Raw genomic sequence first — 14,054 nt, 5'->3', positions numbered from 1 at the left:
GGGGTGGGGGGGGTGGGGTCGGGGAAAGAGTCCTGGAATCAGACTACTAATTTCAGTAGATTATTAGGGAAAGTGCAAAGGAGAAGAGTAATGAGGAATGACAAATTGAAAGTTGAAACTGAAGCTGTTGCTGGAGTGGAAATCCATGATAACTAAATCTTTGTGTGAAAATTGCTAACAAGGAAAGGATCAAAAACAACAGAAAAATGATCACTAGTGGGTATCAGATGTGTAATAAACATTTTAGAGAAGTCCTTGGTAAATTCAGAGTTGCTTCAACACCGGATTTTAATGAAAGATATGTATCTGGCAGGCTAAACATTAACAAACTCTTACTAGAATGTCAGCATGCACTGAAAATGAGGCCCTGAACGAGGAAGCAAACAGACAATCAAATCAAGGCAAAAGGCTAACAGCACTTGACAACAATAAACCTGGTTCAATAAGGGTGAAAGCGACTGCAGAAAATCTGAAATCATAGTTAGAATATCAAAACGGATGAGCACTGGAGCTGTCTGCAGCCAAACGGCTCACAGCACAAGGACAGATGTACCAGAGTTTAGGTCAGCTGTCCAGCTAACTGCAGTGTGTGTCTCCCAGTGGACTATCGCCACATCCACAATGAAAACAGAACAGGTATGTAGTGGCAGCTCCCAGACTCTTGACAATATATCATAGGTGGGAGATTATAGCCTCATTATTGTGCTAGTAGCACTTAACAGGCTTTCTTTCAATAATTTACCGAGTTATTTACAGATCATACTTCCTTGTAGCCCAAACTTCTCTTGGCAATGCACAGGACAAAGGCCATCCTAAAATAGTATTTCCTTTTGTTCTAATTGTGTTGCCTAATTTCACAGTTTACCTCTCATTCTCTGTATTCGGAGAATCATTAATGGTCATTCTCTATGCAGCTTCTTTATGACACTGTTGATTTGATGTTTCTCTGTTACATCTCAACCATCACTTTTTCTAAGAGGAGCACCCTTTACCCAAGTTTTCTAGAAAGGCTCAAATGTTTCTACTTCAATTTTTTTTTATTTTTTTTTTTTTTTTTTTTTCCTAACTTAAGGAATACACAATTACTTTGATTTATTTTCTTAGGTTATATAGAAGAAAGAGCACAAACTGTTCAGAACCAGTTTCCTTTTAACACTGTGAGTGGTAAAGATAAGTCCTAGCTGCATGTGCCGATATGCAACTGTAACAGGCTGAAACATAGTCTCATCACATTGGTTTTCATATTAGGAAATAGTACTTCTCTTTGGGACAATAAAAATTTACACACACACTACTAGTGAAGCTGCATGCAAGAAGTAGAATATGACTACGTTTGGTCAGCTCCATTTTCTGGAGTACTAGTATAAATCCAGAATTTCAACCTGACACTTATCAGTTAATGACTAGAGAAGACTGAAAAACTCTCACACTTAAGTCAAACTACAACAGTATTGACATTACAACCCCCACTGAAAATTTCTCTCAGAGGTGTTGTAAAATGCGATATGAGATCTAGAACCTGTACTTTCAATACTTCTGATGCTTGGTATGTATGAAATGAAATTCGAAATTTTCTTAATTCAAGAATGTTGCAACTGATGAGGAAGTTTAGCAAGTCATTATCTTTTTTTTTTAAATTGATACAAAGAATATTTAGTCTATTATGACAAGTCCTGCTATATTATTCATGTATGAAATATAATTACCACCACTAGACATGCATGAAATAAAACCATTAAATTCTGAAACCTCACAATTTGCCATAGCACAGCCTTTTTGTTTGAAACAGAACTCAAAGCCAGTTTAAAGATAGTTTGTAAAATAGAATTATGCCCAAAAGTCCGTTTTCCACTAGAACCCTGAGTTTTTCATTACAGAAATGATTAGGAGGCAGTGTTGATCAATCTGCTCATTTCTCAGAAAAGTAAGTGCAAGAAACATCTAGAATTGCAGAAATAACTCAAGAAAGACATGTGGTCCTTTTTCACTTATTACAGAGCAGATCATCAGAATCCCCAAAGAAGAATCACTATCTCATCTCATTCAGGAATGAAAAGGGAGAGAGGTTAAGTAAGTATTTATTGCCTATGTGATTGTGACCAGCTACCTGGTAGTATCTTAAATACATTTTTCAGCCCTTACTGTTTCTTTTTAGATGAATGGTAAGAGCCTGGATGCAAATAATCTGTGTTTACTAGACATGTATTTGACACCAAACAGATCTTATATCAAGAACATACTAAAACCATAATACAGGAAGTAGCTGGGTCTAATTAAGGAAAACCTAATACAATCAAAGTTAAAAACTCGGCTGTAATTATGCACCTCCACAACTATTAATATGGCTAAAAGATAAGAGTAATTGTAAATAAAGTGTGTTCATAATGAGGTAATATGACATTGAATTTTGAAATCTTTGTAAGAAAAGTTATAATATGCCCCATATTTCCATAATAGAAATGAAAAGATGAAAAATTAAGATTTAAATGAACATATTATAAGACAATCACCTTAATCTAGTGTGTCAGAAATGAAGAAATTTCCTTTAGATTCTTATCTGTCTTTAGACAAATTCTGCTGCTGAAAATGAAGTCAGTTCTTAATTTAGCATCATTCAAGAAGTATACTTAAGGATTTAGGTGTCGGAACTAATTTTGACTAACACTTTACCCTTTCCCATTTGAACGGCCATACAACTGATATTACATTTGATGATTTTGTCAAAGATCACCAAAAAAATTATTAGGGCCATGACTAATTTAGAAAATAATTTCAGTAGTAATTTTCTCTTTCATCTAAAGTGTTGTGAAATATATTAATTTTATGAAGGACTTCTTTGGAAGTGACCCAAAGCTGCTTCTTCAACAGACAACTAACAGCTGTTAGAGGTAAATCTTACTAGGTGGCTCTAAGTTAGGACTGATGACGCTTGTAGTGTTTCACTTAGTGAATAACCTGTCATAGCAAAGTAAAACAAAGCCTTCTTGAAGGCTGTCTTTCATTGCTTCATGTCTGAAAGAATAAGGGGACCCTAATGATGATCAGAGATATTTCCCGCTATATGATTTATAAAAGATGTTCAGTGATTGTAACAGGGAATGCCTCCCAGTTCAGCACCAGGTGGCTACAACATCAGATCCTATGAGCTGAGAAACTTAAAAGGGATATGGCATGTGGGAATCCCTAGGGGTTCTAGGACTTACAACAAGAACAAAACAAAACTTAAGACAAACAAAACTGTAGCTAGTCATATTGAACCTTTCTACCTTACTGGTGCTGCAAGAGACAATTCATATCATACTATGTAACACCAAATAAGACAAAAGGATTTTACAAGACAACTAAGTTAATTCTTTTTGATACATTTACAACCCACAGTAAAATGCCAGCATCAAAGTCCTTTATGTGAGAATGTCTGAAATAGGCTTGGTCAGCACTTATGCTTTGATAGCTAAGCCTGAATATGAGACAGGGGTATTCAGAACATCAGAAGAATACAAAGACACGAATCACAGTTTGCTTTAACAAAACAGAGGTCTGTTTCAGGACAGATTTTTTTCCCCAAACTGACAGAACTTTGAGTCCACAAAATTGTCTTGTTTTAAACCATGAGCAATGAATGGCGTAGTCACTATACCTGAAAAGAGCAAGTTAGAGTGTCAAAGGTACAAATAGCAATGCAGAAAAAAAAAAAAAAAAAAAAAAAAAAAGATCCACTGAGCTTCAGGCATCTGTCTTTCACTGTTTGGTCATATTCCAAACCATTATACCTAGTTTAAAATGCTGCTCAGGAGCTTGAGAAATCTAATTTGCACCATTACCAATATACTCAGGCATACTTGATTGAGAATCATGCCCTAAAATACAAACTGTTTGAATTCTACACTGAGAAAAACATAAAAATAAAACAATAGGTACTAAAATAGTAGCTGAAGAAAGAAGGCTGGCTTGTATTTGTGTTTGTAGAATGTAGTGCTATTCTATATTCATATCAAATGTATCATTCTAAATTTCAATCAATATTCCATTACTTCACAAGCTAGTACCTAATTGATAATAGGAGTAAAATTATTACAGTGGATTTGGTTGTTTACTTTTCTTAACCACTTGTGAAATAGGAAAAAACCAAATGCATTTTATATCTACTTAATTGTAATTTTATTTTGCATGTAAACTTCCATAAGCTAGTACTTTTCAATAAATTTTCATTAATTATTTTTTCCTGATTTTGGTCCTTGTTTTCCACATTTAAAGAGAGAACATTTTATGTTTGAAGGGAGATGTAAGGTTTTATATATGATACTCAAAATGCTAAATTTTTTTGTAATTATACTCAATATAACTAATAATTAATCACATACTTAAATAGCATATTTACATTTTTAAGTTTCATAACAGCCAATTCAAATAAACTAGACTGATCATTATAATATCATCATAGAATATTACACTCCTTCATGTATTACTTATGTTTTGGAGTATCAAAGATCTATAACTATCTTTGTTTACAGAAATTAACATATGTATTGCAGATGAGCCAAAAAGTGAATTGGATTGGGGTAAAGTTAATTATTTTTCCTTTCTTTTTTTTTTTTTTTTTTTTTTTTTTCATGCTTTACAATATAGTAAAGTTGCCTGAGATATCTGATGACTGACACGGTAGATATGTGATTCATGTCATGTCTAAAAGGGGACTACAATGTCCAAAAGGATTGAGATACAGAATTTTGCCATTGTTCACACAATATCAATGTTCTCTTTTTCTGTACCACAGAAATTTGAATGAATAGAGCAAGCTAAGACAGCTACACTTATTTAAGATGCTAAAATAGAATCCTTGAACTTTCTTTTGAGCAGGAACTATTTCAGGTATTATGATTATTCAAGGAAGATAAAAGAAACACTATTCATCATCAATATAAGTAGACTACCATGGACAGATTCTTATTTTACTACCTTTTCAAATGTACTTTGAAGGAAAAGACATGTAAGTAAACTTCTCAGGGAGATGAAAATAAATGTAGATCAAGTAAAGAGACAATTACACTAAACAGCCTATTCTTTTTCATGGTGAAACAAGTGCCCCATATAATAAAAAGGAATATCTTGAAAAGGAATATATTTTTAACTTGAAATTTAAAAAGAAAAAAAAAAGAAAGAAAAGAGTATAATTTCTTGCAGATTATTAAATCCTTTGCAGATTTCTGTGTCATATCAATTCTGAATTCAAAGGGAAACCCAAGATCACAAAAGCTGCAAAATTGAGTTTTACAACCATGTGTATTTTGAATGGGTTTTGTTACTTGTCAGTATTAGTATTTGAGAGAGATGCTTAATTTTGGCTCAGAAAACTGCATTTAAAGAAATTACCTCTAAAATTTCCCTTTTCACTCATCCAGCTACTCCTGTTCTGCTCAATGATGTCACATTTAACACTGATGTAAAATATCTGATGGAACAGCAACAAACTTCAGCCACGGTTTGATGGGAGCTAGAACAAAGGTATCCTGAGAATTTCAAGATTCTGAAGCTCAGTGGGAGCTGGTGGGAGTAAAGGAAGTCTTCATGTGCTATTTATTCCCTTTGGGTTTCTGCCACAGCATTCAATTAAAGGTCCTACAGTTTCATATCTATAGACTTCCAAACTTTCAAAAGGGGATCTGGCTTTTTAGAGGTTCTCAAGTATCTTTCTCTGCTGTTTTGAATTTTTGGCTGAGAACCCCTCCTTTTCCTAAAAGATAGTATATGGGAGCAGTTATTTATATGCTCCCAATGTTGCCTTACCATGTTAGTAAATAAATTAAAAATGTGAATTTGAGGAATTTAGTATTCATAGTGATTTTTTCTTGGAATGTGTAAACAAATGGCAGACTTACACAGGGAGGGAAGAAAAGAAAAAGAGGTGGTATAGCTATCTCAGATATTTGATCATCTCTTACATTTAGAAGAGAATGAAGGTCTGTGTTACAAAGACTTAGGCTACCTCTGTTCACTAGGAATCTCTGAAAATCCTAAACCAGCTGATGAGATGCTCTGGCTAGAAATGCAGATTAGGAAGTCAAGGCATGTATTTTGACCAGAAAATTATTAAAAAGTTCTATTTTATTTTTAGATGTCCAGGAAAATGAATCCATTCTCAAGTGAATCTAAACATTTCATTTGAAGCATTCAGGTGACCTACAAAACTTTAAGCACATGGTGTGAAAACACTGAACCACTAACTTTATAGGGTACGGGGAACACAACATAGTAAACATAGAGGCTACAACTTTTATACTGTTACCCAGCCAGTAGACATGACTTTAGTCCTGGAAGTATCCAAGCACTATGCACTTAAAAGAAAGATTGGAAAGAGGTCAGCACTTGTCAACTTATTAGCAACAAAACAACTTGTTCTCTTCAAAATTTCTGAGTTTTGAGGGGTGGTAGGTTGTGACACGGCAAGGTCCATCATAACAAATGTAATACAAAATAAAGAACATCAGATCTTGATCTCTTTCTTCAGAATAAACCATCAAATTATGTTACGCTTCATGACGCTCAAAAATGACTATGAAAAACGAAACATCAAAAGAATATAAGACCTTTGCATTCCCTGCACAAAACCAGACAATTACAATAGAAAACCCGTCAACACTAATGCCTTAAAAATATTTTCAGTTACTGAACAGACTTTCCTAACCCTCGGAAGGTCAAATATAGGATACATGGGCTTATAGTTCTTTAAACAAACTATCATACATAGGATATGTTTTCTTGCTTAAAAAAAACCCAACCCAACCCAACCCAAACAAAACCTTGTTAGCATTATGTTGATAATCTTTTACAATTCTACAGGGTCTTGACAAAAACTAAGCACTCTCCTTCCAGCTGCCTCCATGCAACCACAGTAATATTAAGGCTTTTTCCTCCAAAGAGGATAGAACTTGTCTTCACCTAAAAATAATCTTCTGAACTAAATGTGGGACAATCTAAAGAAAACACTGCATTATATCAGGCTTAAAAGGAAGGTGTTTCTTTTTATAATATATTTTAGGGTTTTTTCAAGTTAAATCTATGACCAATTGGTAGTCAATTGAACTAATGACTCCTCTAATAAACCTGCAGGTTCATTAACCTGACCAGAATAAACAGACCACACATAGTGAAAGGTAAATAACATGTACAGCTTTAGAAAGGTGAGAAAATGAATCAAGATTTGTAGCTGTAACTTACTATAATCACATCTTTTTCCAAAATATATTTTATTGTTGACCTAGGCTTGCACCCAAATATTTTGAACTGATATTTTTTTCTGGCATTATACAGTTAAAGATTAACATGTAACTGGAAAAGCAAGGCAGAGAAGAAGATACTTTTTTCATTAATGAATTGAAATTTTTGCCAAGCTGTTCTGTAGCAGATTCAGATAAGTTTGTTTCACCAAAAGCTTGAAAACCAAAAATATCATCTACTTTAAATACCACACGTTCCTGTTCAAAACATTCAAATCAAGTGTTTTATGGGGGAAAAAAGTTCAACAAAAAAATAAATATTTCAGACATATTTCATAAAAATTCCCTAAACCCTATAAATGTATTTCAAAGTAAATTTGACCAGACAGTTACAAATAACTTTGGGATTGTACTGCCATTTATATACTCACAGTGTTTTATGATGCAGCAAATAAGCACAACCTACAAGGATCATACCTGAAATGGCTTAGAGCTGCTGATGTAGAGTGTTTGTCTAATCCATCTGTTTCCTTGATTTCCAAACTTGTACCACAACAGCCATCCTTTGGTATTACTCACAGTTCTCTGGAAGACTGAGAGCTTGAAAACTTGCTTTCCAAACATATGATAATGAAAGCGGAAAATGCATGTTCTCTTGCCAGAAGGGTTGAAGAGAGGACTAAGCAAAACTGCTTTATCTTGGAATTGGCGTGGCTCAGAGGATTCCATGTAGAGGTAGTGTCCCCTGGTTGTGCCTGTTGTGTGATCCTTTAATGGGCCTGTATTAACTGTGGGGGTTGGACCCTGTATTCTGATCCAGTCAAAGTCATCCTCAGTGTCCTGCTCCCAATTACATAGCCCATTCTCAAAGTTACACTGTAGGTCAGAGTCTGAAATGTAAACAGAACAGACTGTCGAGTGAAAGCACTATCAAAAATAGGTTATATAACTTTTTCTCCTTGCAAAAATTTCTTTCTAATACAGAGAAAAATGCATATATCCTTGCAAAAATTCCACTCTGAAGAATAAATATACACTTGCCTGGACACAAAAAAAAACCAAAAAAAACAAAAAAAACCCAAACAAACAAACAAAAAAACACAAAAAAAACCCCCACACCTTTACTTAGTTACCTCCTCTTTTAATATATATCTGGCAAACTGCACATAATTAGTTTATTGAATTAACAGAACTGTTAATAACATTTTCTTTTCCATATTATTAAATTTATGTATTTTTATAATTAAAGAATGCAAAGTTCTTTAACTGAAATTTAACTTGGTAAAGGAGTTAAAACTGAGGTTAATTGCTTGAAATAAACCACAGGATAGTCTTGTAAGTATGAGTAATAAGTGATGTAATATGTTTTTACACTGAAGTAGTCCTAAAAATGGATTGTTTGAGGTCTTTATTATCCTCAATAATAATAGTGTGGTAGCCTTATCAAAGCTCAATTCAGTAGAGGCATTTATAACACAACTGAAGTTTATTTTTTGACACCAAAGCAAAATATATTGATTAGACCAATTACTTCTAATGTCAAAAAATAAAATGTGAATCAGAGGTGGAGAACTTACATTTCATCTTTGCATCTGCCCTCCATAAATAGTAACTGACATAACAGCCAAGTTTTGGGGTTTTTTTTTTGTTTTTTTTTTTTTTTTTTTTTATTTTTTATGATGTTTAAAACTATAAATCATATAGTAATTTATTACTATAGACCTCAAAATATCTTCTTTATAAGATAGACATTTTACAAGTGGGAAAACTGAGATAGGCTGGAAAGCTTTCACTTTTAAATTCAGATCAGTTTTAAGTTGATATTCAGCAAATATCAGTGCAGGATGGTATTCCCTCAAGCATGTAAGGTGTCCCCTGTTTCTCAAACTCATTGTGATTTACATAATTTAGTTGCCTCAGGATGCGATAAAGCTAGTTAATTTTATTTTATATTCATGTTCTTGAGTTCTTAAAATTGATGAATACATGCTTCGGGGAGAAAATCATCAACAGCACCCTTCAGCACTGCAAGGTGAATATCAAAAATGTGAAATACCCACAGCTTTCCTCAATATGTACAAGTTCTTTCTTTGAAAGGGACAATTATGCCCAGCATGACTAGTATCTTCTAGTACGGATATTTTAATGTTTTCTAGGTAGAAAGAATATAGGTCAGAAAAAGAGATAGGACACACACTCCTTCCAGTCCATATACGTCTTCTGCTGTACTTCCATCAGTATAATCAAAGACAACATGTTATCCCAAATTAACTGTCAGACTGTGAATTCTCTCTCTTAAAATAAACTTGTAATGCATATGTATGTTTTATAAAAGTTGAAGAAATATGATTCATTTGGTTAAAGGAGATTGAATTCCATTTACCCTGGGTTGTAACTCAGCATATGCATTTAAGTTAAAATTTCATCAGCAACTACAGTCAGTTGAATCATCACTGGCTGTGACATTCATCGGCTCTAACAACACTGTGGTTTTTTACTCCAGAATTTGGGAAGTAAATTTTGGTTTGATGTAAAGTAAGCAATAATGGAAAATACTTACTGCAGTTGTCTTCATCTGATCCATCCCCACAGTTATCCACAAGATCACAGACTAATAAACTGTCAATACATGCTTTTGTGTCTCTGCACCAGAAACGATTAGGACCTTCACAACTTAATGCTGGAGGTGGAAGAGCACAATTTTCAAAAGTAATATCATCAATTGCTGAGACACCATCATAGAAACCCAGACTGATTTTATCAAGTGATAATTGGAAAGGATGTGGAAGGCGTCCAAGCTGAATGACTGCCTTCAGCCATTGATTTCCCTCATTGTAATAGGCCCTCCAAAGGACAGTAGGCTGTTTCAGTCCATCCACAAGCAACTGCATCTCTGCTGCCCCAACTGACTGTCCGTAATTGTAATACCTAAAATGGTTTAAAAAAAAAATAAAAAAATTAAAGGATGCAAATGATGAGGATGGTCCACATCACCTATAATATCTAGTATCTTTTCTGTCATAGATCTATGAAATATAGAAGTCCACAGTGCCTATTTCCAGTACCTGCAACTCAATCCACTTTATGATGGTAGGGTAGGCTGCTGTATCAGTCTAGGACTCATTTCAAGATTTGAAGATCTTGAATTAATTAAATTAAAACTTCATTAAATTAAAACCCATAACTGAAGAGACACATTTGCTTCCATATTAAGCAATGAATACTGCTCACTCAGATGCATATATGTTTTTTTATAAATTTAATTCAATACATAATTATAAAGTTTCAAGAAGGAAAAACAGAACACTTACTGAAAGCCAAAGTACACCTTCTATATATGTTAGTTATTGTTAACACGTTGCATTTTGCAGCATTTTTTGAGGATCTCAAAGCATTTAAAAATCATAAATACTTGGGTGAGCAATTGTACAATGAAATTGGGAACAGAACCAGGAACAGAACCAACAGGTAATTTCTAGACCTATATTCCAACTTTTAAGAGCTGAGTCTTTGATAAAAAGATATTTCCTCTTTCTATGGCAAATGTATTTGACATTACTGAGAAAAAATGCACTTAATAATATCAAAGTCAGGCCAAACATTTATTTAAACTGCAGCATCACTTTTGAGCTTAGTAAACAAATTATCACAGTTTACCTTTTCTGTCCCTCTTTAACAAGACTTCACAATGACTGAGACAAGACAATAAATGAAAGTGGTTTGTTTTGTTGGGATATTTTTTTTTCTATGTATATAAATAAAGAATTGGAAGCAAAGCTCCAGTTCTTGCACTGGAGCTTTCTCTTAAAGGTGCTATAACCTAATTCTGGAGACTGTAGGTGACTCAAGGAGTTATTACATTTTTGGATGGTTTCCTGTTCTTGAACAAAATTCCATACCATTTTCAAATTTACTTAAGCAAAGTAGAAATGGCAAAATGATGGAGGTAATTATTTATATGCAGACAAAATCCTTTCTATAATTTTGCTCAAAGTCTGACAACAGTCATCCCATGTTTCAGATCTGTTTTCCAAGTGCTTCAGCTTATTTCAGCATATTGTTCACAATGAAGACCATGTAATTAAAGAACAAAAAGAAACAAATACTGCAGAAGAAGGTGTGTCTATTGCAAACTATAACCTCAATTTCAGTCTAAGAGAAACAATGTGAGATGATCCAGAATTTTATAAATCTAAATTATTTCATACCAAAAGGTCAATGTGCAATTTGATCCAGTTTGCCTGAACTTTGGGCTTCGTAGCCGAGCTACTTGGGAAATGCTGTTGCTGGTTTTCAGAATGAACATAAAATGACCTATCAAAATAAAACAAAAGAAAACTTTTCAGGCTGAAGAAAGTGTTTATAAAGGTTTTAAAGCATTCATGTCCTTCACTTGAAATCTGATTGAAGAGCAGGTATATCTCTTCCACTTCCCTGTTTGTAGGCTGGCTTGTCTTACCTTCAGATTTGTTGCAGGTGTGATCCCGCGGAGGAGCTTGCTTCTGAAAAATGGGTTCAAGAGCACTACTGGAACTTCTCACCCAGTCAAATTCATCTGCATTTGCAGCTTCAGTCCAACCACAGCTGTCTCTTTCAAAGTCACATTCAGCAGCTGAAATGAAGACAGACACATTTTACTTTATACATGACATTACTAAACAAGCTTTGCAGTGTGAAAAGGAAAGGAAATAAAACATTTCTAATACTTCACCAATATTCTAGAAAGAAGCCTAGGAAAATGGTGTGGGGAAGCAGAGTACAAGATGGGGTACTTGCTTTACAAGAATTGGGTAAAACAGCAGTCCCACAGGTACAACCAAGCCATCATTATATGCAATGTATTCAGGAAAACAAGTCCTTCCCTCTAAAGACCCCACACCCAAACCACTCAAAGTAGGTGAGGAGGTGCTGAAAACAGACCTCACAATCCTTATGTTACACAGCAAGAGCACAGAACACACAAAGTAGTAACAAGCCTTCTGCAAGATCTTTTAGGAATTGATGTTAGAGCCAGAAATCCTTTATTTTCTGGATATTTTCTGCAAGTATGTTAATGATTACAAAAGCCACCTTCTAGTTGCAACAGTAATTACGTAAAATATCAGACATTACTGAGACACTATGACAATGGTAAAACAAGGAAATATCTGAAACACAAATTAATGCAGTGGAAAAGATTTGAAAAACATACTCAGCTGCATTCTTCATTTCATTTAAATGAAAAGTGAAATTTCAGAAAATGTGTATAATACAAAATAAAAGAAAGGAAGGAGGGGGAGGGTGTCATGCATGAATGAATGCAAACTGACTAATATTTATTATGTTAAAATTAAAAAACCATCATGTTCTCCTCTTCTGCACTTTAAAAAAAAGCTCCTTAAATCACAAAATTTTATTTTTTGAGCCCAGTAATTATAATAGGAAAAAATGATAATAGAAATTAGAATTCTAATGGAAAACATTTACAAAATTATTCATAATTTATTAATTATATACATAGAATTAAAAAAAATAATCAGTCATGACTGTCAGAACTCTACCATTATTATATAATGTCCTATCACAGCTTCCAGTGACCATATAATTACAGTATAGAAAATGCACATTTCAAAATCAAATGAAATCTCTTGGAGAACAGGATTACATAAATGATTATTTACGACAAATATAGGAGGATTTTGATTTTTTTATTCTTCTTTATAAACTGTGTTACATTAATTTTATATAATTTGCTAGAAAGAACGAAAAAAAAAACTAAATCCCGGAAGTATTATTATTGGTTAGAGCTTCTGAAAAGACCAGATTTTGTGGATTATTAAGCAAAGCACATAGAAATCCACAGTTATCAATGCTGATTAAAAAAAATCATTGCACAAATATGTAAGACCAAATAACATTTAAGAGATCAAAGAAAATATGAGTTCACTATATATAGAATGGTGCACGTGGGTCAGAAAAGTCAGTGACACAATGATGTAGATCAAATGTGACAAAATATAGAAGGAATAAATGTTTTTATAGAACACTTTGATTGACTAAAAGACAAAAAAATTCAAGACAAACATTCAAGGAACTAGGCATGACAGAAATTACTAAAAATCCACTGACAGCGCATAACAATAAGGGAATGTAGAGAGCTATTTCTGATTTGCTTTTTGCTCAACAGAAGAAAATGTCCCACATTCCCAGGAGAAGAGCAGCAAAGAATATGACAAACATTGGACACAGATGGTTAAACTAAAAAAAAGGCAAATAAACAAGATAAAACTGTTAAGTCTGAGCCCAGACTTCTTGCATCTGTAACTTGTAACAGAGACAAAACATAAAAGATGCACCAGACCACATATTTAACTTAAGCATGGGTGAGTACATTGAGATAAAATAACCCTGAAACCTTCAAGTAAATCTCAACCTAACTATTTAACACCTATGGAAGATACAAGAATGGGACAACCTGGCAGAGCATGGGTGAAATGCACTTGGTTTTGATGCTTGATACCACTTCAATTACCTAATTGTCCTATATCCTCTTTGGCACTTCAGTTTCAGACAGATTATCCAGAAAGACAGACCATTGCTTGGGTATCTTTTGTAGTTTAGTTCAGAGTGAACACTCACAAACCAAACAAAAAAGCTTCTATAGGTATGCCAGTGATAAAAGAAAGACCAGGGAAAATGTGGGCCCTCTACAGGAAGAAATGGGAAACCTGGTTACCTGAGATATGGAGAAGGCTGAGGTATTCAATATCTTTTTTGCCTCAGTTTTCACTGATGAGTGTTCCAGCCAAACCACACATATCACAGAAGGCAAAGGAAGGGACTGGGAGAAGGAATAACTGC

General features: G+C 33.9%; 1 protein-coding gene across 1 annotated transcript in view; it reads right to left on the bottom strand.

Moving 5' to 3' along the window:
* MALRD1 (MAM and LDL receptor class A domain containing 1) overlaps positions 1 to 14,054 on the bottom strand; it is a 287,732-nt gene that overhangs the window by 213,535 nt on the left and 60,143 nt on the right. Inside the window, exons 14-17 of the mRNA XM_026843695.1 lie at positions 11,674 to 11,826; positions 11,423 to 11,528; positions 9,775 to 10,142; positions 7,692 to 8,104 (exon numbers count right to left, since the gene is read on the bottom strand). Of these exons, the coding sequence (XP_026699496.1) occupies positions 7,692 to 8,104; positions 9,775 to 10,142; positions 11,423 to 11,528; positions 11,674 to 11,826 (1,040 nt within the window). The remainder of the gene's footprint in view (positions 1 to 7,691; positions 8,105 to 9,774; positions 10,143 to 11,422; positions 11,529 to 11,673; positions 11,827 to 14,054) is intronic.

Source organism: Athene cunicularia, assembly GCF_003259725.1.
Source record: "Athene cunicularia isolate RWA chromosome 2 unlocalized genomic scaffold, athCun1 chr2_part1, whole genome shotgun sequence".
Classification (NCBI taxonomy): Eukaryota; Metazoa; Chordata; class Aves; order Strigiformes; family Strigidae; genus Athene; species Athene cunicularia.
The sequence above is the reverse complement of the archived record's forward strand: the minus strand, read 5'-3'. Positions and strand labels throughout refer to the sequence as shown.